This window comes from Pezoporus wallicus, unplaced genomic scaffold, assembly GCF_028554395.1.
Source record: "Pezoporus wallicus isolate ANWC-B61680 ecotype Strahan unplaced genomic scaffold, APGP_CSIRO_Pwel_v1 contig_9123, whole genome shotgun sequence".
Lineage (NCBI taxonomy): Eukaryota > Metazoa > Chordata > Aves > Psittaciformes > Psittacidae > Pezoporus > Pezoporus wallicus.
Window position 1 is genome coordinate 120,193 of NW_026641571.1, and position 26,337 is coordinate 146,529.

Here is a 26,337-nt window from a genome sequence, read left to right on the forward strand (position 1 = left end):
GGATGAGGGTGCCTGAAATGTTCCTTTGTAGGTCTACCACTGCCACAGGTTAACAGAGTATCAAGGATTTACATATGGTCAAAGAACAATTAGTCAAGCAAGGGATGAACTTCTATTAAGGAATGAAGATCTATTAAGGAATAAGATTACTTTGTCCTTGGACTCTTTTCCTGCTTCTCCGCTACTGACCACTTGCATGGAAGAGTTAGCAGGCTGAACAGGTTTTGCATTTGATCCAGTATGTTAAAACATTTATGGGAAGGATTATCAATGCTGACATCACTTGGATTATGTTAAAACCATCTACCATGATGACTTTTATCCACCTTCTCCATCTAGTGCTCAGCATTGATTTAGCTCTGCACTCCACAGTTAGCAGGGGTTCCTCGGGCTGTCTGGAGGTACATCCATGGCAGCTGGCCACCTCACATCTCCTGGTGTTGTGGGACACACGTGAGTCTTCTCACCCCAAACTGGTGTAAGTATTCCACCTGATAAATCACGCCCCAAACTCCCCTGATCTGCAGAGAGCCCAGGAGAGCACGCAGCATCGATGCCCCTCACTGCAGGCTTCTGGAGGAGAGAACCCTGCGTCGAGGAGCCGGCTGTGATGGAGACACAGAACTGCACTTCCACGGTGCCATTTATCACCTTCAGAGAGAGCCTCCAGCACAGATCATGTGAGTGCATTGCAGAGGAACTCATTTCTTCCCATTGATTACCCCGACAGCCACACTAGCTGTGATGGATACACCAGCAAGGGAAGTGCCTGAAATTCAGGGGGCCGATTGCCTCCCAGGAACGGGCTGTTTCCTGAGCAGAAAAGCTGCTGTTTGATGAGTGAAAGCTGTGCAGCTCCTGAGTTTGCAGGCAAGTTTTTATGCAGCACACGTGGGCTACCCAGGTAATGGCACATTAAGGAAACAATGAGCTTTTGCTGCAGCTTTTGACACAAGTGGAATAGCTGCTATTTGTACAGCATCCAGAAGTAATAAGCTGCCTGCAGGAAGAAGGCATTGGGAAAATACACTGCAAATGAAGTTCAGAGGAGTAGTAAGAAAACATAAATAGTTTCTGGAACATATAAACCAAGTAAATTTGTAGCTAACTGAGGTGGGCAACAGCTTTGAATCAGTGCATTTACATCACATACAAGGACGGAGGTGTGGAGGAGTTACATACATAGCATGCGAATAAGAGGAGGAGAGATGACCTGCCCTTGCCCGAGGAGGAACTGGGCTCATACAGGTGCTCAGGAACACTCCTGGTATGCCAGAGCAACACAAGGTCATGTTGACAGCACCTGAAGGATCTTCTGACACAGAGAAAATCACAGTGAACTCCCCTGCACCGGAGAACAAATGAGATGTCCATGGTGGTTTCAACCGAGGTGTGGCAAATCCATGCGGAACAGCCCAGCCGGGTCAGGTCTGCTGGAGCACACCACAGCTGAAGGATTCCCCTCGTCTCAGGGTTTAGCCACAGCTTGGCAATGAGGAGTGTATGGGGACAGCAGGACATGAACCATTTGTGCCTCTCCCTCCATCGTCCTCGCCTCTCCCTGGGTTTGTATAAAACTACAAACACAGTCAAACAGCAGCAGCAGTTCTGGGTGTCCAACAGGGACTTAACCTCCAGCCGAGCCCGTTCTGCAGGTCCGAGTCTGGGCTGCAAGCCTTTATCGATTGCTGACTTCTGGTTTCCTTCCATTTACCCAATCCTCGGTTCTTGGAGCTCACCCAAAGCCATTTTCCAGGCATGAGATAACTGAATTTTCTGAAACAAGTCTTTGCCCAGGGACACGGCTGGCTTCTCCTCGTAAGCAGCTACAGCCTTTTCCTGGTGGTGAAAGGAGGTGGCTGGCCTGTAAAGCGATTTCAAATGCAAACCCCAGACTCCACACCAGCAATTCAATCACATTTCTGCTCTGCTTGATGGGGTTTTTCTTTGGTGTGTTTGCAATTTTTTCTTCCTTTGTGGAGGAGGGAGGGAAAAGCCAGGTTTTACAGTTGTAGCTGATGCTTCACTTTGCTTACAAGCTGAATGTTAAGAGAGCAGAGCATGCTAAATGGGATGGAAGAAACAGAGAACAAATTCACTGCAAGGAGCTGACAAGTGTGCTGCAGCCACAAAGCACGGCTGGATGACAGGGGGGGAGAGCAATACCCTGCTCTCCAAAGCAGAAAAACTGCAGATCGCAGCAAGCTGCAGGGACAGGCAGCAAATGGGGCACGAACAACCCCCTGTGGGGTTAATGATGTATATAAGAAACCCATCGCTTGCTCCAGTGCAGTGTCTGTGGCATCCTACACATTGAAGCCAGGATCACACGACCCAAGTGGATCTGCAAAGAAATGGTCCTGTGTGTTGTGTTTTCCCACCATAAGCTTCCTCTGAGGAATACCTGACACCAGAGCAGCCGTGGTGCTGAGTTCAAGGCATGTGGAAAGCAAGAACAGATTCTCCCCAGAGTTTTGGTTGCAAATACAAGCAGCAGAATATAAATTGTGAGAGATGTGTTCGTGAGAGCCTGCAGAAGCACTGCTGTAGCTTAGAGCTCCAGAGGCAGAGACCTTGTCCTGCTGCCACACGAGAGCTATAGACTTCTGATTTGTGCATTAGTTGGAAAAAAGCTGGGAAGTGCATGATGAGTCTGGTTGCCATTTTCTTCCTGTTTTCAAGAAAACACCTATTGTCTCTGTTGGCTCTTTGAGCAACTTGCTCTAGTGGAGGGTGTCCCTGTGCGTGGCAGGGGGTTGGAACTGGATGAGCTTTAAGGTCCCTTCAACCCAAACCTGTCTGGGATTCTATGAATCAGGTCAGCGTGACACAAGATGGATCCCAGCTGCTCATCACCATCTCAAGGCAAAAGGAGCTGCAATAAAATACTAATAGAAGGAGAGATTCAAAGCAGGGCAGTGGTAAGCCTGGATATACAAGCTGGTAAACTACAAGAGCATATCTGCGTGCTGGAGATCCTTTGCCAGAGGGAAAAAAAGTACCCCCTCCAGAGTAAAGGGTGAATGATGCAGGACAAGAAATGACAATCCTCTGTTAACTGGTGCACAGATAACAAGAACAGATGACAAATTTCTCCAAGGAGTACAGAGCTCCTGACAATCCCCACCAGGTCCTTCTCCAACAAACCCACGTTGCCACAGCCAGCGCAGTCAGAACACGAGCTGTGAATGTGATGCTGTTGGTCATGAGCTGGAGCTATGCTTGATGGCAGGGGGGTTGGAACTGGATGATCTTAAGGTCCTTTCCAACCCTAACTATTCTATGATTCTATGCGTCTCTTCTAAGAGGAAAGTCTGCCGTGGGCAGGAGATGCTCCATGGGCCATCTCACCTGAATACTGTGATTCAGGAGTGACTCCGAACCACACTCACCGGACTGGAAACCACAGTGACAGCTTTCTTGGAAGCCAGGACAGACAATACGGGTAAGGGCAGCCAGGCCCAGGTTTGGTTTCCTGCACATGGAAAGCCACAGATATTCAGACTCTAAAATGCTTGAAATGGCTGTTCTTAAAGTACAAAATCACTATCCCAAACATGTCAGGATTTTATATCTTCATCATATATCTCTCTACTGCTCTTACTTACATCCATATACATTTATATGGATGTTATATATGTGTGTGTATATATATATATACACACACACCAAAAAAAGGAGGATAGGAAAAAAAAACCAGCAAATCATCAAGTACTGATACTGTTCCCCTGGAAACAACTGGAAAAGTACAGCATCCCAGCAATGCATTCCTACCAACTGGAAATTTGCCATTGGCTAAGGAACTATCTCTAAGCTGAGGGAGGGAAGAGAAGCGAGTGCGAGTTCTGCAGGCAACAATGCTGACAGCAGCTCCCAAAATACAATTCCTTAAGTTGGATAATAAAGTGTGTGCCAGGCAACAAGTCAATCCTTGACAACCACATGGAGACAGGAAAAGAAACTCTCCTGCTCTCGCATCCCAGCAAGCCACAGGTTTCAGTGTTTCACTCTGTGTAGCCCTGTGCTAACGTGCTCTGTGCATCAGGCCACAGCATTGACAGGACTCATCAGAGACACTGCCATGAAAAGTTGGCTGACTATCATTTGGGAAGACCATTGACAGCAGGAGAGAAGGACAACACATCACACACTACAAGTGTTGGAGCTAGGAATGAGGAGACAGAGCCAGCCGATGCCGAGTTACTTGATAAGCTGAGGACAGAGGGATAACAGGATCTTGCTCTTGTGAGCTGCCGTGTTTCAGTCTGGACTGTGAGTTCTCAACTCTGGGAAGTTTAAAGCTCTGCATTTCAATCATCTGTTTACAGCATGATTAGCAGGTTAACAACAGAAGATTAAATTCTGTATTTGCAACAGCTTTGCTTCACTCAACATGTTCAGGTGCTGATCCAAGAGATTAAGAGACCTGTGATCTTTGTCATTTGTTAATCACAAGAAGTACCCTCTGTCCCTCCTCAGAACTCATGCTTTGATGTGATGTTTACAATGGGTCGAGGTTACACATACAGCAGCTGCTGCTCTAAGAGTACTTCCAGCATCCAGCTCTTGCTGATTTGGTGTGTGATTCCCCATCTGCCCAGGCTCATGTCTTTGCAAGCCCTTCGCAAGGCAGAGCTGCTCCTTTGGTGGGACCGTGGCCCTGCTTGCTCTCAGTCTGGGGGGCTTGGTACTGTCTCTGCCAGAACAATAACGTACAGCACTGGAACCTACCAAGAACGCAGAGTTTGGAGCTGTGGGAGACAGCACATGGACTGGAAGCTTTTAAATGACTGAGGTTATTGAAGATGCTCCGAGGGCTGGAGTTTCAGAGCTAATGAAGCCATTTAGGACAACCAAGATCAGGACCAGTTCTTTTGGGGATCACTGTTTATTTTAAGGGAGGCAGATGTGCTGGCAAGCAGGAATACTGCTGAGTGAGTCCAGAGGAGGCCATGGAGATGCTGCTGGAGAGCTCTGCTCTGGAGCCAGGCTGAGAGAGCTGGGCTGGGTCAGCCTGGAGAAGAGAAGGCTCCTGAAGGGGAGACCTGAGAGCAGCTCCAGTGCCTGAAGGGGCTGCAGGAAACCTGGAGAGGGGCTTGGGACAAGGGATGTAGGGACAGGCCAAGGGGAATGGCTTTAACCTGCCAGAGGGGAGACTGAGCTGAGCTCTTAGGCAGAAGCTCTTCCCTGTGAGGGTGCTGAGGCGCTGGCACAGGGTGCCCAGAGAAGCTGTGGCTGCCCCATCCCTGGCAGTGCTCAAGGCCAGGTTGGATGGGGCTCTCCTGCCAGCTGATGAACAAAATGAAGGCAAAGATGCGAGTGTTCTGCCCCTATCAGTGTTTTGCTTTCCCATTTTCAAGTGAGCCCAGCTGACATTTTCAGCAACCTCAAGCAGACCTCGTAAAGCTTCCCCCAGATCCAGTTCAGTTTGAAACAGAGCAAGAAATCCCTGAAAACCAAAACTAATTCACTTGGCAAAAATCTGAATATCTGGGAAATGGCTTTTTGCAACTAAAGAATAAAATACAATCAAAACTTGGTGGTGACAAAGAAGGTTCAGCTTCTGAGCTAGGGAAGCCTGAGGAGAAACGCTCCCTTGGCAAGTACAGCAGCACAGCAGAGCAGCCTCCGGCCGCCACCTCGTGGAAGCAGACACCGAAGAGATGCTGAGAGCAGCTTCCCGAAGAGAAGCAGGGATCAGCCCAACTGAGTTACTGAAAACAGCCCCAGTATTAACAGCGTAAAAGGTCTTCCATTCCTGTCGAGCTAAGATTGACATTTCTTAGCATGTGGCAGTGGCTTCGGGTCAATCTGGAGTGCCCACTATTCTCTGCGACAGAAGATGAATGAAGTTTGCTCAAAAACTTTTCCTATAGAAATCCCAGGGTGGCAAATTGCCTTTTGCCCCTGGAACATCCACGGGTCGGTGCTGTGGAGCAAAGAATTTAAGGGAATAGCTGGTTTTATGCTAAATTAGCTCTCAATTGTCCCATCCACAGTATCTCACTAATATTCTGGGTACATTCCTTAGTTTAATGGCTACGTTTGGACACAGAGAAGTATTTGCACATGTTGAAGTTGAGAGATGCCCCAACCTTGAACATCCAGTGCCCAGCTGGAACTGACCCTGGCTGCAGAGCTGCATTACACAAATGTGCTGGTAGACACAAGGATTAAATGGGTGAAACACGTCCAGGGTTATGGTTAGTAAGGAGGGAGGAACTGCACACAGATTTGGCATGTAGGGATGGGAAAGGCAGATTTACCTTCTGCTTGCTCCATGCTGTCAAGCTGCAGTTCTTTTACACTGGTTAGCTCAAGTGGTCCCTGCTGCCTTTCCTTGACCATTCCTGGAGGGTCCTGCATATATCCCTGCTTTGAGACAGGCTCCCCCCACGAAGCAAATGCCAAAACCTCCCCCTTGCCCCTGGATGGATGCAGTCAGCGGGCAGCTGAGCTCGCAGCACCACGTCTGCTCATCTTCCTCACAGGAAACCAGGCTCAGCCCCAGTGACTCCCATCCCACACCTCGACCTTTTCCCAAATGAAACTGCAGCTTGATTTCCGATCGAGCAGGAGCAATCTCGCCTCTTCCCAACATGGACAATCCAAGGGGCAGCAGAATTCCTGCCCTCCCACGTCACCTCCACCCGCAGCCTTTCGAAAGAAGGGCAACTTTATCTAAAGGAGATTAGCTGCAGAAGGGTGGCACAGAAATGCTTTCAACAGCAGGTGCCAGATGATTGTTCAGGCCTTGGCAAGAGGGAGAACTCTTAACTTTCTATTGCCCACTGTGTAGTGTGGATGGGATCCATCCCTTGGCAGGGAACAGGGACCTTGCACAGCATCCCCAGGACCCTTCCCAGGAGAACTCAAACCACTCAGCTCTATGTCAGTCAGTGACAAGGATTATAGAGTCAGATACTACTGACAAAGTCCAAGGTGATGGTGTGACAACGCTCACAGCTTCTTCTAGCAGCTCCTCTCCAGTGACATATAACCACCCCTTGAATGCAAATCCCAGAGTTTAACATTGACAGACATCAGGGTTCCTTACGGCTTGGCCTGATAATAAGGGTTAAGAGACATGCTGGGCACCCACACCCACCCTCGAGGAGTCATGCTCTGAATTTGGACAGGACAAGAATCACGAGGTGAAAGGACCTGCCAAAAATTCATCTAACTACTGGTGGAGGAGGATTCGGTTATTAATATATTATTAATATATGCTGCTATAATTAGCAACTGGATCCTCAGAATGAAGGAATGAGGAATGAAAATCCAGTTCCTCTTGGGAATGAAGCAGAAGAGAGCAGTGTAGTGGATGTTCCGCAGCTAAAAAAGACTTCTAGGGGAAACTTTGGAGGGCAAGAGCTGGGTGGAGCAGAGCATCAGCCTCGAGGCTGCTGAGGACACAAACCCACCTCAGTCCCACTATGGATTTAACCAAGGAACTGGTCAGAATACATTCAAAACCTAGGAAGAGAGGGATGTGTTTCCTGTCTCACACCCTGTCTGCTGCCAAGTGCTACCACCTTGCTGGAATCTTTGTGAGGAACAGGAAGAACACTCACCATTGGGGATAAGGTCGAATTAAAATCCCAGTTCTTTCAAAGCCAGGCCAGATTGACATTCAGGAGTGTCCTTTCAAACTGGTCACACAACTGAGGGCACAGACGTGCCTTCCAGAAGTTCTGGGCAGAGCTTGTTGTGCCCCACATGGCAGCCAGCCACAGGCTTAGCTGCGTGGTGGCCTCTCAATCTCAGTTGAGAACCTAAACCTTCATAGAACATGAAAGGTTTCAGTGAGACCCAGACCTTCCAAGAGCTTCCTTTCAGCACCAGCTACCTCGTGGCACGAGGCACGTTCCAGCTTGGCAGGACCTCCATGCAGCAGGGACACAGCTCCAGGCAGCCTCCAGGAACCTCTAGAGAGGGGCTGCAGTGTAGGAACCCCAGGAGGAGAAGCAACCGCAGCGCCCTGAACTGAAACCACACAAAGTCGTGCGTGAACTTTATGGATGGGCTGTGGGTGGCACTAGAGGCCGCTGTGATCCCGGATTGAAGGTGGATAATCCACTGTGCTGCAACCAGCACGACCCCGTCATTCCCCATCACCTGCTTGCACCAAGTGGAAACCAAACCGGTTGTGCACCAGGAAGAACAAGGTCCATGTGACTGGAGCAACTTGGTCTAGCAAGAGGTGTCCCTGCCCATGGCAAGGGGGTTGGAACTAAATGATCTCAAGGTCCTCTCCAACCCAAACCATTCAACGATTCTATGATCTACAGTAGGCACAGCATGCACACTCATAATTCACCCTTAGCAGAGGCAGCGCTGCTTTGAGTTCAGCTGGACACCCTGCATTTGCGGTGTGAGGCACTTTGACACTGGCAGGAGATCATCAGAACGGGCAAAGAGCAGCGTTGATCAGTGCCTGCAGAGCACCCACGAGAAACAAAAGGAAACTGTCTGGCAAATAAACTGATATTGACTTGGAGGGTGGCACGAGGCCAGCTCTGGGCACCGGCACAGCACTGCAGCACTACAGAGGGAGGCAGCTGGGCATGTAAATAACCACAGCAGCAGCTTGCTGAACCTCCAGACATCTGGTGCTAACACCAGGCAGTGATTTGCAGGTAGATGAACTGCATCATGTTGCTCCAAAGTGATCTCTCCTGCGCTGCCCCCTTTTCTGCTTCTTCTCTCCTCCGCTTTCTAAGAGCCTGAGGCCAGAGCCACACCATTTTCCAGCTACTGGAGCGTTTGCTGACCAATTTAGCCGGCAAACAAGCAGGAGGTAAAGCACCACGGATGAAACTGCAGAGTACAGCATCCAGCTCTGGAGGCAATAAATGCCAGAGGGATGTGGAGCTGTTGGAGCGAGGCCAGAGGAGGCCATGGAGATGCTGCGAGGGCTGGAGCAGCTCTGCTCTGGAGCCAGGCTGAGAGAGCTGGGCTGGGGCAGCCTGGAGAAGAGAAGGCTCCTGAAGGGGAGACCTGAGAGCAGCTCCAGTGCCTGAAGGGGCTGCAGGAAAGCTGGAGAGGGGCTTGGGACAAGGGATGTAGGGACAGGCCAAGGGGAATGGCTTGAACCTGCCAGAGGGGAGACTGAGATGAGCTCTTAGGCAGAAGCTCTTCCCTGTGAGGGTGCTGAGGTGCTGGCACAGGGTGCCCAGAGAAGCTGTGGCTGCCCCATCCCTGGCAGTGTTCAAGGGCAGGTTGGACACAGGGGCTTGGAGCAAGCTGCTCTAGTGGAAGGTGTCCCTGCCCGTGGCAGGGGTTGGAACTGGATGAGTTTTAAGGTCCCTGCCAACACAAGCCAGGCTGTGGGTCTATGAAACACTAGGACGGGTCAGTGTAAGGGTTAGCGGCCACCAAAGGATACAAAGCAGCACCCCAGAGCACTTCCCAGCCCTAGCAATCCCTTCTGCTTTAACCTTTTGCCTTCATGCAGATAATTTAAAGCCACAAGTTAGCAGACATCCCTGTGATCTAATATTAGATGATAAGCTTGTTTATGTTTTTGTTGCTAAGAGAAAGCTGGAGCTTTGGAAACACTGAGGAAGACCAAACACTGCTGCAGCAGCTGCCGGTAGGAACCGAAATCCATGCAGTGCTTCCTGACAACTGCTTGCCATTTTCCGTTTTGGTTTTATTCCACTGGACTTGGTCTCCTTCCAAAATAAGCCTTTCCCATTCAGATGACCCATCCTGTTCCTCTAGGTCCATGTTTCCTAGTCCAAAAGGTGCAGGCAGCTTCCCAGTCAGTTAAGTACATCCTGCTGTTGGAGCTCACATTCATAAGTAAGGTTCCCTCCACCCACAAGCACAATGCATCATCGCTGCTCTTTTTCCTCAGCATCAGCTGAAGGTGGGAGGATTGTTCTGGTGTTTCTCTTTGCATTACCATAATTCCCAGGAGATGGTTCTCTAATAAAAATGCAGGGGACAAACAGATCTTCTATAGTATTTATAGAAACTGATTTGGCAAGGAATGCCAATGCAGTAATATTAATAGATGCTCTTTGGGGCATCTACAAGTACTGTCACAGTCAAGTTCTCTGTCTGCAGACTGTGCCAAAGGTCTAGTGGGCTTTGTGGAGCTAAAGCTTCTGCAGCTTGCTTCTGGGCTTGCCAAAATGGGGACACTGCTGTGAAACAGGAAGCGTGAGCCAGGAGCACAACCCTCACTCTGCTCCTCCTCTGCACAGTCTCACTTTGCACTGGAGTATCTTTTGGCAGCTCACCTCCAGTCAACTGCATGTGACACTAAAGCCAACTGACCTCTAGCAAAACAAGGAGCTTACCCATAATACTAAACATAAATGTTCTCACAAAGGTACTCCAGCAGCTATTTCCAAGTATGTCCCTGCACACAGGATGGACGAAGGCTGCTCACCTGGAGGCTTGTGATAGCAAAGCATTCCCTGTGCTAGCTCTGGAAAACAGGACCCAAGCCCCAGCAGCACTGGAGGTGTGTTTTCCAGACAGCACAGGCCACCTTCCCTCCTGGCCATGCTGCAGCTGAAGCCAAGAAAAGCCAGCAGCAATCCTGGCCTCCCTCCTCGGGAGCTCCACCACCTTCAGCTTTGCAAGCTGATCATTTCCATTATTGCTTCCACATCTTTTGGCTTCGGGCCACTGAAACACATCAGAGCACTCCCTCCACTCAGGAAGGTAAAAAGTTATTGAGTTTGGAAGGATCTGATTACTGAAAACACCCCATGAACTGGTTGCTGGTCAGAAACAACACAGTTCATCTGGGTTTCATTTATCATCATTTCCTTTCACTGATGCCAGCTGAAGAGAGAGGTTTTGAGGAAGTTTATTCTTGTTTGTAGGAATAAATACAGAACATTTGCTATTCTATACTAAATGCACATTTCCTTCTGTACTTCAATGCAAATCTCCTTTGAGAAGAGCACTGGCTACCCATGGTTTATATTTCCTCAGTCTTAAAATACCATCATACGATAAGAAAGAGATACCACAAGCAGATCTAGAGTAATTAAAAATGCTGCTACTGCTGCAATAGCCTAGGGTGCAGATGGCAGATTTCTGCCTCTGTGCTAAGTCTCCCTTTAAAGTCAATGCAAGCGGAGAGAGTGTGGATCACCCCCTGTATCGCACATCTATTCGCTCCAGGAATGGTTGTTTTCCCCCACTAACTGCAAAGGGAATCCACGGGACTTGTGCAGCAAGGACATCTCCATTGGGGCACACAACTTTGCTGAGCAGAATCAGAGGGACAGATTTTATCCAACCAAGTCTCAGTCCAATGCTCTTTTTTAGATGGGATTCATGTTACAGAACCTGTGGCAAGCAGCTACTGGGCCGTCTGCCCCAGGATGATGAGACACCGGCATAGACTGCCCAGAGAAGCTGTGGCTGCCCCATCCATGGCAGTGTTCAAGGCCAGGTTGGATGGGGTTGGAGCAAGCAGCTCTAGTGGAAGGTGTCCCTGCCCATCACAGGGATGGACTTTAAGGCCCCTTCCAACCCAAACCATTCCATGACTCTATACATAGAGGCATTAGGGATTGAGACTAGTAGCTGACTACTAATACTTCAGGCTGAGACCCTGAAAAGACAAACAGAAAACCACCAAACTCCATTCCACCTACAAGCCAGCGACGAGCCAGTTTAACACCTCACGCAGCAGCCTGGAACTCCGTGTTACAGTCCTTACACCCCCACCATCACCACCACGTGAGAGCTGATCACCAGGAGGACCGACACACACCGGCACTCTGCCCACTGACCTTCGGCGCTCCCTGGCTTCCTCAGCTGAGAAGTCCTTCCCTGCGGGTGAGGCAGCGCCGGCATTCGCAATGCTGTTAGCAGAGCCGAGTACAGCGCGGTTTGTGATTACACCTAGGGGGGTGCTAGCAGAGATGCCCTCTGTATTTTTCTCTGCAGCAGAATCAGTTTGTTGCCTGAAAGGGGCTCTGAAATAGAGAAGACAATAATGGAAAGCAAAGCAAGTGAACTCAAGTGCTGATCCAGAGCAGCCGCCTCAAGGGGAGGGAGCACTGACAGCTCGTCCTCTTCACTCTAGACTCGTGATTTCATGGAGAATAGCACACAGTTAAATGAGGAGAGGAAAAAGCAGGAGGAATTTGCAGCCTTCACATCCATGTTTGTAGCAAAAATGATTAGGAAATGTACCTGGTGAATAAGCAGAAGGAATGAACTCCAAGAGCTTGTACACTGAATGCCCAAAAGCAGCCTGAGCACAACATGGTCCCTATCAGGGTACCAAGAGGCCACAACTGACCACTCCAGTGAGGGAAGAAGCTATGTAAAGTCCCAGATGGCTGTTAACTGCCTGCTGCTGCACACACACACTACTGAAACTGTCCAACACAACCATCCTGGGATTGCTTATCAACGCTTCCCGCATGGAAGCCCACTTCCAATCCACAATCTACTCCATAACCTAGAACTTCCAACCCAAATGCTGATTTTCTGCAGGGTTATCTCAGCTGTGAGCCGTTACCTGGTATACTGGCGGGCTGATGCAGTAGTGTTCACACCGAGAGATGTGGGGCAGGAAGAGACAGGTTGCCACGGGGTGCCCAGTGAGGTAGATGAACCAGTGGTAGTGGGTGAGGTAGCTAGAGATGTATTGCGACTGGCTGAAATGTAGGGACTGTTGAGGTCACTACTTCTACCAAATGAAGCACTGTAAAACATCACAAAATCACGTCCTTCAGAGCACAGTCAGTATTCAACAGAACATCACCCCAGCTGGGCTCTCAGCTGGAAAGGGAGCAAGGATTACATCTCAGCAAACCGTATGGAAGGAGGTTAGAGTACCCCAGAGCAGCAGCACCCTCTGAGCTGAGCCCAGCTGAGTTCTGGGGAGGGAATAACGGTGTGGAGGGGAATCGGTGAAGATCAGGGAAGAGCAAACCCTCCAGCAGTGGAAGCGGCGCACACAGAGCACCCCTGTGCACTGGGGAAAGGTAGAGACAACGAGCAAGGATGAGGTTGCTTAAAGCAGGGAAGGAGAGAGTGACACAAGCAGGTCTGGCTGCATCATCTCCAAAGGATGTGCAGGACTTCCAGTTTTAAGAACTTGTTTTCAGTGGCTTTAAGCCCTGGCAAAGATGACCACATGGGGCATTAACTGTCATTGTTAAGGCACGTTTGGCACAAGCTCAGCGTTTCTGGAAAACAGCTGGAAAACCTGTTCAGAAAGTACTAAGGATGAGCAAGGGGAATCCGTATCTTGGCAGTTTAAAACAAACCCCTTCAAACCATTCTGACTGAAAAGCTGTCAGTGATCGGTGCTCATGCTTCAGAGAAGAGACAGGAGAAAAGGAGCAGGGCTCTCATCTCAGGATGTGCCTTGGGGCTTTTCTGGAGGAAACCCCCCCTCAGTGAGAAGCTACAGCCCCACGCATGGGCTGCTTGTCTGCACAGTGCAAAGGAGCACCCATGCATGGTGCAGGGTCCTGTCATGCCTTTCTCAGCAACTGGTACTGCTGGTCAGCCTGGGCTGTTTGCAGGATCATAGGCTGGAAGGCTGCTTCTCACCTCCCGCATCCTAACGACTCCCATGCCAGTGCACGTGGAGGAAAGCAGTTGCATCAGGAATAAAAGCTGACCTAAAGGAAAAGCAGCCCAGGACAGAGCTGCAGGTTTATGGGGAAGTCAACACCAGAAGCAAGAGTCAGAGACAGCAGCCTAAGGCTGAAATAAAACTTGAGAGGGGCAGGACAACAGCCAAGGCTGGAGGTCGGAAGAAGGATCCAGCCCAGGTCACTTAGGCACCCAATTTACACACCAGTTTTACATGCTAAGGCCCCAGCCAGCCCAGAACAAGCAGCTGGTCCCTAGACAGCCAAAGGAGAAAAAGGGGCATCCTGGAAGGTCTCCATAGGGAGGAACCTCACGTTTGGGCTCTTTAGTTGATGGCTGATTGCCATCTCCAGGCCACAGAGGAACAAGCAAGTTACTGTCACCCAGTAGCAACCTCCACCAGACCCTAAACAACGCTTCCTCTGGAAAGCCGGCCCCTGCCCGAGGGCAGGAAGTGCTCTGGAAGCAAGTGCCTCCCTTCTTGGCTCCCTGCACCAGAGGAAAAGGCCAAGCCCTGGATACGGGCTGGGAGGAAGGCAGGAGCAGGGAGCAAAGCCTGGCTGGGGTGGGCGTGCGGAGCAAGCAGCCGTGAAGAGATAGGTGTACGGAGGAGATGATGGGAATGAAGAGTGTGCCAGGGGAAGGAACAGGAGGAGCTGCAGGGGAAAAGGTGGTGGCAACCCTGGGGGCATCAGGGCTGATGTGGCACCATCTGAGGAGAACCCAAGGTTGGGGTACGAGGGGTGGCTGCAAAGCAAGAAAGGAACTTGGTCAGGAAGGGAGGACACGGGAGGGTTATTAAGTAAGACCTGACAATGACTTTCAGAAGGGAAACAAGAGAACAGAAGCAGCAACAGGTGCCTGGGAGAGGGCAGGTTTGGGGGAGCTGAGAGGGGAAGGAGGAGAAATGAAGGCAAAGAGCATGGTGATGGTGTTGTGCCAGCTCCAACACACACATCCTGGGTTGGAGAAACGCAGTGCTGGGGCATCACAAGCACACTCTTGCTCCAAGGCAGCCAAGACATTGCCATCTCCACAGGAATTCACCTCCCCACCCCGTCACCCTGCATGGGGGACACTGCACAGCTTGAGGGAGACTCCAAGGCAATTTATTCAACTGTTCACAGTTGATCTGAACAGGATTGCAACAAAGAAGTTAGCTGGGGAATCCTGGTACTTATCAGCTGGGTTCATACGGAGCTGTAAAAGAGGGGAGTGTGAATTTGTGCTAAAGAATTCAACAGTATAAATGAAAAACAGGTACTGACACATTGCTTGCTGCTCATTCTCTAACATCAACACCATAACTGAATGGGCAATGAAATGGAAAGCAGCATTTCAAATCGATCAAAAGCAATACTGCTGAAAACAGCTAAGGCAACTGACTTCCAAATCTGAAATCCCCTCAGAGAGCTGCCACACACACTCACTAAAAAGATCTGCACAAAACACAGAACTGGTTGGTTTGTAACACACTGCTGTAGGGCTCTGCAAAGGTCAAAACGGGATTTGCTCAGGGAAGTGGGCCACAGTGGTGGCTTTAGGAACAAGGGTCACAGATAGCCCCTGGCTCCTGAACTGGTGATTGCTGGAAGCAAGGTCAGTGTGGGAGATGGAGGACCTGGCTGGGATGGGCTTAATGTGGGCTTAAAAGCAGTAAGAAAGGAGTATATGCCAACATGTAAAGAGAAACTGTGTGAAAAAATGGTTTCATTCTGGTGCATGTGATCCCTTCCCATGTGGCATCACATAGGCTGATGGCACGGGCAGGATGCTGAATTCATTCCATCTGCTATGCCAGATTTCCTCCAAATCCTTTAATACACAGAACAAGTGAACTGGCTGTTGGAAGGCCAGTATGCACCAAACTGGAGAACAGGCTGTCAAAAGGGTACTGCGGTGGGGGTTAGTGGTACACCCCTGGAGAAAGCAGAATGAATGAGTCTCTACTCTTACACAAAGAGCTTTGACATTGGCTTCAACCTCAGCTGAAGAACATCTGCAGCATTGCTGAAAGTCAGTGTTCCCTTTTAGAATAACATCTTCAGAGGATCTGTTGCTATTATCTTTGGTTGGGAGTCATATAAAACACTTATAGAACATAACCAGGACATGAGGTAAAGGGGAAATGCAGACTACAGAGGTCACCCTCTCAGTAACATCCAGGTATGTCACATTCACTTTAATTCTTCCTCTCTCAGAACAAGCTTTCATATTTTGGAACTGTGTGCAGAGTTCTGTTAATACTTTAAAAGAGCTTATCCTTAACTGGCCACCAGGTTCCCTCCCTCAACTTAGAAGCTGATGCACAAGGATGGAGAAATCAGTTCAATAGGATTATACTTAGTTTCTCTGTGCATTTCCTATAGGAAACCAGATGGGATAGATTTCAAATTGATCATGGTTTTTCTGTTTGTACATAAAATGCAAAACCACTGACCTCTTTAAGAAAGGTGCCCTTTATTCCTACCTGGCAAAGCTATTCTCTACAATTGCTTGTAAACCAACACTCCTGTGAAAGGCCGGAATTCAGCTTTTGCAAGAAGAAATCAGTGTTAGTGAAGTACTATTGCCAGCCAAAGCCTTTGCTAGTCTCTGCACAGTTTAACCAAGGGAATACAGTACAACTGTGTGAATGTAGTACTAAATCTGGCTCTGGCCAGATAACAGGCAATGTTTGCAGAGTTTCAAGGGGCAGCATGTGAGCGGCTGGCCTGTCTCGGACTAGGGAACAGCAAGGCAGTTTCCAGTGTAATCAGCTGCAGCTTGTCAGACTGCCTTTAGAGAGACACACTACGGAGGCTGTCGGCCCATCATCATGTCCCAGCATAGATGTGAAATCACTGGAATGGATCAGCAGATCAGAAGTCTACTGCCTGAAGTAACTGTGTCACCTTTTGTGGGAATGGGTCTGTGTGTGCTCAGCAACCGGACAGACACATCCTCGAGCACGACTTACCTCTACCAGCACAAGTACTGGAACACAGAAACACCTGCCTCTTCCCAAAGATGTCAAGCAACTGTCGCTTCTTCAGGAAAGTTATTTAGTTCAGGGTCTAGGACTTGCTGAAACACACTCTAAAACCTGGAAATATTTCTGTTTTTTCCTTAAGCCCAGATCAAGTGGCTTTGCAGCACGATGTGTTTATACATGTGGTTTTAATGGGTACAGGTACTGCAAGTTAGAGAAGTTCTGCCCAGGATGCTCTCCAGATGCTGCTGGGCTACCAACACTCAGCCTCCATGATTTCAAATACACTGTACAGAAACTGCCTCCTTACTGCCACAAGAAAACAGTTGGAGACATCAGCCTCGCTCCTTACAGCAAGTGCTGTGAGTCATGCACAGAGCCACTGCCACTTTTCTGATAATGATGCCATAAACATGGACTAATATGAATGAAAATTAGAGATAAGCTGCAACTTACCTGTCAATAGCCACCTGAACAGTCCTTTCAGACTGAAATGACTTTATTCTGCTTTTATGATCAATTTTTGTTATCTAACCATAATACTAGCCTGAAACTTTCCATTTGAATTGTGTGAACAAGAGTGTTTAAATTCAGTTCAGCAATTTTCAAAACAACAAAAGTGATGGCCTTCAAAAATACCCTTTAGCATGGCAAATGTCAGCAAAGCTTAATCTTTATTTCCTGCTCTCAGCAGAAGAGGGTCCCCCAGCCAGATACACTGATGCAGTGAGCAGCAAGCAGGAGGCTGAAGCTTGGAGGGCTTGTTGAGAGCAGAGCTGCCTGCCTGGGAACACAGGTAAGCCAGGACTGGACATACCTTTTCAAGTAGGTAGACACGTAGGTAGTAGGTGCACCAGAATGAGGAGCTTCATTTCCCTTTGACTCATCCCTCCATGGCTGCCGGGTGTAGGAGCCGCTCCGCACCAGGTTAACAGCTGATTCCCTGATGCAGGACAGAGCACAGGGGTTGTTCAGAACTCCTGGAGTCTGTTTCTGTCTCCTTTCCAGTTCCATAGCACAAATCCTTCCCTTACACCTCTGTTGTTCACGGTGACACAAGTCCCTGAAACGGCCCTTCTGGCCTCACCAGCTTCAGCTGGATTGCTTAAGAATCACTTTTGCATCAAGAGGGACAAGATCCTTTTTAGTCAGAAAACTTGCAATTGAAATTTTGATTGTCCATAAAAGTAATTTAACATATTAAATAATGTCATTTTATATTCTCTCTGCCATCTTACATCAAGCAGCATTACAGAAATACACAGATACTGCAACTGCAGGGGAAGCTTTTACCTCCAAGGTGTCCAGGCAGTGACAGTAAAGCAATTCAGCCTGGTAAACCCTTTCCTGTACTTAGCAGCAGAAAACAACAAACAAAATGTTTGGCAACATCTAAAAGTACTAGAGAAGTTACCAATAAATTACCAGTAGTCACCAATAAATTGCCAGCAGTCCTATTTATCACAGTTATCTGAAATCAGGGCTCTTTTTCCTAAGACACACATGGGCAGTATGTCCTTTTTCCTTTTCTAGTCTTGGACAGGACCTTGAGCTTGCAATGCAACACAAATCCATTCAGTCAGCCTGCAATCAGTTTTCATTTTTCAGCTGCTGATGCCCTTTCAGACACCTGTGGGACCTGTGAATTGAAACTCAGCTGCTCTGAAAGGAAAGAGGATTGGGAGAAGTCTGTATTACACAGCAGGGCTGGGCACCATCTGCTCACGCAGGCGATTCCCCTCATTCCTGCTTTACCAAGCAAAGGACACTCATCAGCAGGCAGCTGGATGTGCTGCTCAGTGGAGCCACTGCCAAAACTGCTCAGGCTTATCAGCAGACACAAACTGTCTGCTAAACTCCACATCACAGTGACTGGCTGAGATTAAAAGCAAGAACCCCGCAGGGAGGTTCTAGCAAAAGACCAGCAAAGAGCCTCAAACTGTGCTATCTTCTCTCCACGTGGTCATGGGCTGTGACTTGCTCCCAGTCACAGTGACTGCTCTAGAGGTGCCTTTCCACCATGATTGTGGAAGTGGCTGCAAATGAGGCTAAGCTCAAATTTTACTCCTAATAGAAACTGTGAAGAACCTGTTTGAAGAGATTAGCTCCTCAAATGTACCTTGAGATACTCGGTATTTATCCCATTTATACCGTGGTTCTGTCCATGGCCAATTTCACACACTCACCAAGTGTTCCCAAGCCCTGCAATGGGAACAGCTCCATATGTAAGAGAGTTCTCAAACTCGGGTGAATCAAAATATGACAGATATGTGAACAAAGGGATAGAAGGTGACTGTGGAGCAAGGGACAGAAGTGTAGGTGCCAGCTACCAAATGAGGCACTTGCATATAAAAGCTAAAAACACCTATAAATCTGGTTTCCTGGATGGTGACTGCAGATGTACGAACACAGGGTGGAGAAACCAGCCTCTGGCCCTGCTCACCTCAATGAAAAGCAACGTGCCAGAACCTGTCTAGATCAGAGCTAGCTCTCAACACTGTGACTTCCTGTGCACTTGGGACTGCTGAGAAAACAGATGACGCATGACTACAGAAAAAAGGCATTGTGGAGGAACTGTCAACAGGACAGAAGCTGAGCATTAAGTTCTTACCTGTTTTCTTTTTCTTCTATATCGCTCGTACTGCTTAGTCTTCTCGGGGCTATTGTGGCAAAATAGCTCTTGTTGTCTTTATCCTGGTGAAGCAAGAGAAGTACTTCAGCTGCACATCTGTTACACTTTCAGCATGTTCAGTGTCAACTAAATTCAAGCTCGGTTTCTTTCTTAAGCATTCTGCTGTCCAAGGATAACTGGCTTAAGGTGTTTTCTTGGGCAACACAAACCACAGCACAGTAGTATCAGTTCTGAAAATGATTTCCTGAAGAGCACATTAATGAATAAGAGCAGCTTCCAACCAGAACTGCTTATAAATCATAGAATCATAGAACAGTTTGTGTTGGAAGGGACCTTTAAAGCTCATCTAACCCAACCCTCCTGCAATGAGCAGGGACATCTTTAGATCAGGTTGCTCAGAACTACATCCTGCCCGGTCTTGAATGTCTTCAGGGATGGGGCATCTGCTCATAGGCAGCAAAGTTACAGCTAGTGAACATGTGTGATGGGATTCACAAATACAGGAGGAATCTGTAAAGATGGCAAAGGGGGAAGATTTCCACTGCAGGTATGTGCTGCGGTCTGGATTAGATATTTTCTGGTAAAGGGTGTGCCACAGCAGCCCTTGTCCACTGGCTGCCCACTCCAAACTGAGCAGGAATTAGGTTAAAGAGGCACTGAACTGCAGCTCTGTACAAACAACTGATAGGATAGGAACAATATTCAAAAGAAAAAGAAAGGATGAACAGCCTCCATTTTGTTCTGGACACGAATCCCAGCAAGAACTCACAACGAAAGGGAAAGGGTCTTAAACCTGTGAGGTAAAGTCTGTCCAACTGGGATGTACTAAAACCTCTTTGTTGAAAGCCAAACCTTTTCTTTGTTGTCCAACAGTGCAGAGATGCGAGGGCTCGAGGAAGAGCGATAGATAGAAGCAGTTTTATCTCTCTGTGCCTCCCGAGTAGCAGCGACTTCGCTCAGCATGTTGTGACTGCCCGTCTTCCGCAGCCCCAGCCGCCACGACGAAGGCGACTCGTCCTTCTGCTCCTCGGCCTTGCTGAGCCAACTGAACTGCAGAGGAGAGGGAGGGACATGTGGAAGAGGTGAGAGCACTGCAAGGCACCACCTAAGTTCTGACAGTGTTTCAACAAGCCCCAGTTTTTGCTGGGCCACACTTGTAAAGCTTGTAAATGACTTCAGTTTTCTGCTTAGCTTTAATCAGAGGACATGGCTCAAGGTGAACTCGCAGGGATGCAAACTGTCCTCACCCCCGAGGAGAGATGATAAAAGAGACCTCGTGTCATTGTGCAGCTCCCTTTGCCTACAGGCCCTCCTCCAGCTTTGCAGAAAGAATATAAGGAACAATGAAGCTTTTCTTAACACTCATTTAGGAAGGGGGAATTATTCAGTAAAGGCAGAAACCAAAAAAAATAATCAACTCTTTTGGGACTAGCTGCAAATAAAACCCTTTCACAAACCAAACTGGAGAGGGTCCAGGAGAAAGCCATTACAATCATCAGGGAGCTGGAGCCTACAACACATAATGGGAGAGACTGAGGAAATCGGACTTGTGTAGCATTGAAAAGAGAAGGCAAGGAAAGGGTTTCACTGCTCTGCTGCCTGGGGGTGGGGGTTCACATGGGATATGGAACCAGTCTGCAGTGAAAGAACAACAGCCAAGTTCTAACGTGGGACATCCCAACTGATGGGAAGGGAGGGATCCCTCCTGGTAGGAGTGACGTTGCACTAGGAGCAAGAGAGTGGGGCCTCCCCACCCTCAGAGACTTTTTAATACTCAGCTGAGCTCAGGTAGTTCAAAACAACAGGACAAAGTCTTGAACCTGGCCCTGCTTCCAGCAAGAGGTTGGTCTACAGGCTTGCAGAGGCCTGCTCCAGCTTAAACCTTTCTATGGTCACGTAACTGCATGTTCTATACATAGTACAGAATGGACCTTCATGCTTGCTGTTACATGAGGCACTTCTGATGAGCATATATTATTCCTCAAATATGCAACTGCTCAAATGTACAACTTGAGTCATAGTTATCAAGTCTTACAAAAAGATGCCATTTGAGAATGGAGCCTGAGCACTGTAAGAGACACTTCTGCAAAGACAGGGGCTCACCACCGAGTTGTATAGGAAGTAAAGCAAGCAAAACATTAGGAATTACCGGAAAAGAACAGAATACAAGACAGAACGATTTTGCCTCTGTATTACTGCAGGGTACATCCCATCTTTGGTATCATATACAGCTTGGCTCCACACCTCAAAAGCAGTAGAGAGGAAGGGGACGAGGTTCAGAGAAAGGCAACAAGAAAGTACAGCAAGAAAGCTTTTGTATGAGGAGATATTCAGTATATCAGGAGACTCCAGGCTAGGACATGGCCAAGGTACACAAGCCCTGCAATGGCACATAGAAGGGTGAATAAGGATCAGTTACTCCTTGTTTCTTCCCATAAAGGAACTAGGGGCAGCAAACAAAACCAGCGTGGCAGGAACAGGCACAGGAAGCTCTGGGTAATATGTAATTAAGCTGCAGAACCCTTTGCCACTGGACATTATATGATCCCAAACATGGGTACTCAAAAAGTGACTGCATGAATTCATAGAGGAAAAGTCCAAGAGGGGCTACTGAATGCAAAAAACACCCCAGGTTCAGCAAGTCCCTGAAATGTGGGAGAGAAGTCCTGCTAGATTCTGTCTTCTCTCATACCTTTTGATGGTCACTGTCAGGGGCAGGATACTGGGGTAGACAAGGCTTTTGGCAAAAGCTGTATAAGCATTACTCGACATATACCTTATTGTACATGACACAAAACATCTGACACTATCCAGAATGAATGAAGCTACTGGGGAGCTCTGTCCTCAAACTCACTGACTCAAGACTGCAATGGTAAAACTATCACTGCAGTACTTCAGTGATGTTTCTTAGCTGATAGTACTTTAATGCAGGTGCAAAGCCTTAATCTATGCTCCACTAATTCGAGCACTTCCAGTCTATGAGTTCCACAGCTCTAACACTTTAATGCAGTTCTGACACTTGCCTCAGAGAAAGCTCAAATCTGCAGGAAAAGAAAAGCTGCCTTCTGAGATTGCTGAGCAGCACAGGAACAGCACGTGAATAACTCCTCAAATGGAGGGCAACGCAAGCACTCCCATTTTCCAAAGTAAAACCCAGCCTGACAGAGAGTTACAGAAGAATCAAACAGGTCAGAGAAGGGAAAGTAGCTGATCTCAAGTGATTGAGGTCAAATTAACAACTGCTTTGCACACAGACCCACTTCTATATCCCAACAGCCTTATTCTGGGTCAAACAGCTCAGATGAAGGAGAATAAAACTCTGCAGCTAGGAACAGGTTAACTGACTTGCTCACACTTCCCAGTGCTCTTCCACCTTTCATACTTCCCGGGCTAAATTAGCCTGAGTTGAACAACACCCAGAGGAGCTCTATTTCATTTGATCTGGACAAGAAGCTAAGACTTAGTAGCATGTCAAAGACAAAAAAATCATGATTAAGCAAGAAACATTTTCCCTCTAACAAGTACCCAGTGCTCCAGCCTTTGGCAAGGTGCCTGCATTGTACAGCTCCTCTCCGTATTCTGGTGCAGAAAGAAACCAGAAGTGGAAGATACCAATCCTCAGCAGAACACTGAGTCTCCTGGTGCCATCTAGCTGAGTGACACAAGAGCTGGAGAACTCAGATAAGATTTCAGTAACTGCTTCACCTTTAAAATGCTCTCATAGCCTAGCTATCTAGTCAGATGCAAACTTTATCCTCTCTGCTTACTGGGCTGTAACATCATGTCACTGAAACAAGGGATTTTGGCAAGTCAGAGGCACTTTAGATGATGATGCCAAATTCACTGCTGATACATCAGCAGGAACTAGCTTTGGTGAAAGATCTGCTGGCCAAAGATTGGCATCAGGTATCTGAGAACTGACAGTGACACAAAGCACTTCTGGTAAGCTGGGTTTCTCGTTTGAATAGTGCAATCTGCTTTGCAGAGTAAGAGATTCAAGAGGAAGAAACCTTATAGTGGAGACATCCCCCTTTGTGCCAGTCCTATACTGTTAACACAGTTTTAGCAACATTGCATACTATCATGCTTTCCTACATTCAAGTCTTACAACACCTCTGAAAAACAGAGCATCCATTTCCCAGTAGAACCTACTGCTCGCCAGCACTGCTGGAGTCCCCATTGATTCCAAATTCACTTACTCTTCTGGCAGATGCAGTGAAGGAGTTGGGCTCAGGTGGTGGTATTTGCTCAGTGATGCTAGGCCTGGTTTCATGGCTGGAGTGGTTGGCAAAGGGCTCTTCCTTCCTTTCTACAATTTTAAACAAGAAGAGAAACCAAATGTTTCAGTATTGTGTCTTCCAAAGCCCCTCTTTACAAGCGTGGTGTGCATTACACTCAAGTTCAGTGTTGCTGTGACCTCAGTACACCTCTGACCATAGACGATGTCAGTGCCAGGGTGAACCAGAGCTTTCTGCAAGGAGGCTTCTACTTTCAAACAAATAGGATGGATACATTTGCCAGGCAAAGATTTGAATTCATCCCCACAGACAAGCAGAACCTTTGCAGAAAGCACCTGCAGGAGGACAAACGGATTCTTGTTGATTCACATTTTGTCTCCTCTCAGGGATTGTTCTCCCCTTGTAAAACTTGGGAAGAGCAGAACGTGCCATTCCCGGTGCAGCACACGAGTGCACTCACAGCACGCAGGGGATGCGTTTCATCACTCAGTTCTGCTGCAGCTCTTTATGCCGGGGGCAGAATTTCTGGTCTTCTACAGCAAAATCCATTATTCTACATGAAGCCAGGACTGATGCCCAGCACAAAAACCTTTAACAGGGCTCAAAGCAAGCTAAACCAACCCTACCAAAGCTCCCAGCTGGCTCCCTGCTTGGTGGACAAGTGCAATCGTCCAGGATTACATTTAACTTTAATATCTATGCACCATGCTTGACATAAGAACATCCAGCAGACATTACCGGGGCAGAGGAAGTGAAAACTGTGTCTCAGGCAATAGGTTCGGTCATCAGGAGCACACAGGGCTCTAAGGCAGGATATTTACCAAACACAGCCACATGCAACATGCCTGAGAAATGATGTACCCGCAGCAAGAGAACACTGTTTGCCTCTTCCAGCTCTGAGTGCCTCATGCAGTCATGGGTTTGAAAAAATAAAGCCATTTGAAGTGTAAGCACCCAACCAGTACTAGGAAATGAGGTGTGTGCAGTGAGTAAAGATCTGCCATTACACATAAAAGCAGTTTGGTATGGAGCATCTGTGAGAATGGCACCTTGCAGCGCAAAGATCAATCTTCGTGAAACAAGTGTTCTCACTCCTAGAAAACAGCATTCACAGGACATGGGAAACAGAAAAGAGCAAGCCAAAGATAAAAATAACAGGCAGTTAGCAGGACTGACAGATCCAGAATGAGAGAGACAAAGACGCATCCCCCCCAAGAAAGGGCTGCATGATAGTGAAGTCTCAGCCGCCTTTCCTTCTCTAGGCATCATCTCAGAACAAAGTCACCTAAACAAGAGTATTTCATTCCTTGAGCCTAAGGCTCAGATGCACTGCACTTTTCAAACAGCCCCTTTAGGACAGGGCAGTAGACTACCCCATTTCTCCTTGCAGGCCTGACTTGGCATACAGCAGTCCATGGAAATACATACAGACAAACCATCCCACACTTGCCATGTGCTGAGTTCTTTAGACTGAAGCCTGTAAAACCCAGGAGAAGCCTCGACATTGCAGGGAGGGGAGAACAGAAGTGACCTGAGGGTCAGCAGGATCTACAGGCTGGGCTGGGTGGTGGCTCGAGCCTGCTCTGGAAGTTTATAGTACAGAGGTCAGCATTTAAGGTCCAGCCTAATTACAAGGGCACAAGCTGAAGTGGTAATGACAGGCTGGAGAGAACTCTTAACTGTGAGCAAGGTGGCCGAAAGAAGCCAGGTGCAGGAGAAGGACAGGGAAAAGCACCTTGCCCTGGCAGCACTAGTGACTGCATGACCAGAGGGCATTGCTGTCTCCAGGGCAGGATCACACACTGCCTTTTACTGAAGTTCAGCAATAAACATCACGGACTCACAGAACCATAGAATGAATGAGGTTGGAAAAGACCTTTAGGATCAGCAAGTCCAACATTCACCCCAGGACTGCCAAGTCCATCACTAAACCATGTCAAAATTCCAACCAGGGAAACTGGTGTGGATTTAATTCAATGTCCCCAAAACAAATTTTGTGAGACCAAACACTTAGTTCTCTAATTTGGAATAAATATCGTATTTCTTAAGGGTTTTCTTGGGGGGTTTCTTTTAAAAACCAAACCAAAAGCAAACTAAAACCCTAAACCAACACTGAAAGCTTCCCTGGCCTGCTTGAATTCACAATAATTACAGATTGGAATGGTTACCAGCACAGACAATGACCATAGAATTTTAGACTGATCTTTCAGTTGTTGACATACAACCCCATGGCAAATTGTTAACTGTCCTCACGATGAATAAAGTGGCATTAATGCACTCAGCCTCACTGGTGTGATGAGCTCATAACATATTTTGTTTTTTTTCCCCCCCTTCATCTGCACTTTGGACACTGTAGAACAACAGTTATCTTCTCTTTGTCCGGCACTGCTCAGAATTACAAAGCCAAGTGAATATTAAATCATAGAAGATGATGAAGAGGAATAAGGGAATAATTTCCATGTTTTCCAAAAGATGCCTCCTGTATCCATTCAAGCATTTACAAGGTCTAGCAGATAATAAAGCATAATTGCTCCTAATGAAACTAGCAATAATGTGACACTTATAATTTCCTATGAAAAGGTATTTGCACCCTTGCTTCTCTTTGGAGTCCTCCTATAACATCTGGGCTGATGCTGCTATCTCATGATTCATGTTTTAAGAGGATTACCAATGTTGTGCTGCACCCAGTGGGACAAGTCCATGTGCATCTTGGTAGAGATGTAAGAAGCTTTACAAAGTTGAGTCCCAGTTCTGACTGGAATTTCTCAAAGGAGCCAACGATCTCTCTAGGAAGAGAGAGCCTCAAAGACTGATGCTTAATTGTTCCTCGAATGCTTTCTGTCTTCAACCTGGTTTAGCTTTACTGGTTTGCAATAGATAAGTAGAACAGTGAATTAACTCAGTAA

General features: G+C 47.8%; 1 protein-coding gene across 5 annotated transcripts in view; it reads right to left on the reverse strand.

Moving 5' to 3' along the window:
* The window catches only part of PPP1R12B (protein phosphatase 1 regulatory subunit 12B), a 99,912-nt gene that overhangs the window by 36,340 nt on the left and 37,235 nt on the right, over positions 1-26,337 (reverse strand). For 3 of the 5 annotated variants that reach the window (XM_057424448.1, XM_057424449.1, XM_057424447.1), the window contains exons 9-14: positions 23,393-23,502; positions 20,046-20,243; positions 19,173-19,255; positions 17,379-17,504; positions 12,503-12,688; positions 11,766-11,951 (exon numbers count right to left, since the gene is read on the reverse strand). In XM_057424448.1, coding sequence (XP_057280431.1) covers positions 11,766-11,951; positions 12,503-12,688; positions 17,379-17,504; positions 19,173-19,255; positions 20,046-20,243; positions 23,393-23,502 — 889 coding nt within the window. The remainder of the gene's footprint in view (positions 1-11,765; positions 11,952-12,502; positions 12,689-17,378; positions 17,505-19,172; positions 19,256-20,045; positions 20,244-23,392; positions 23,503-26,337) is intronic. The other 2 variants (XM_057424450.1, XM_057424451.1) reach the window with 2 other exon arrangements.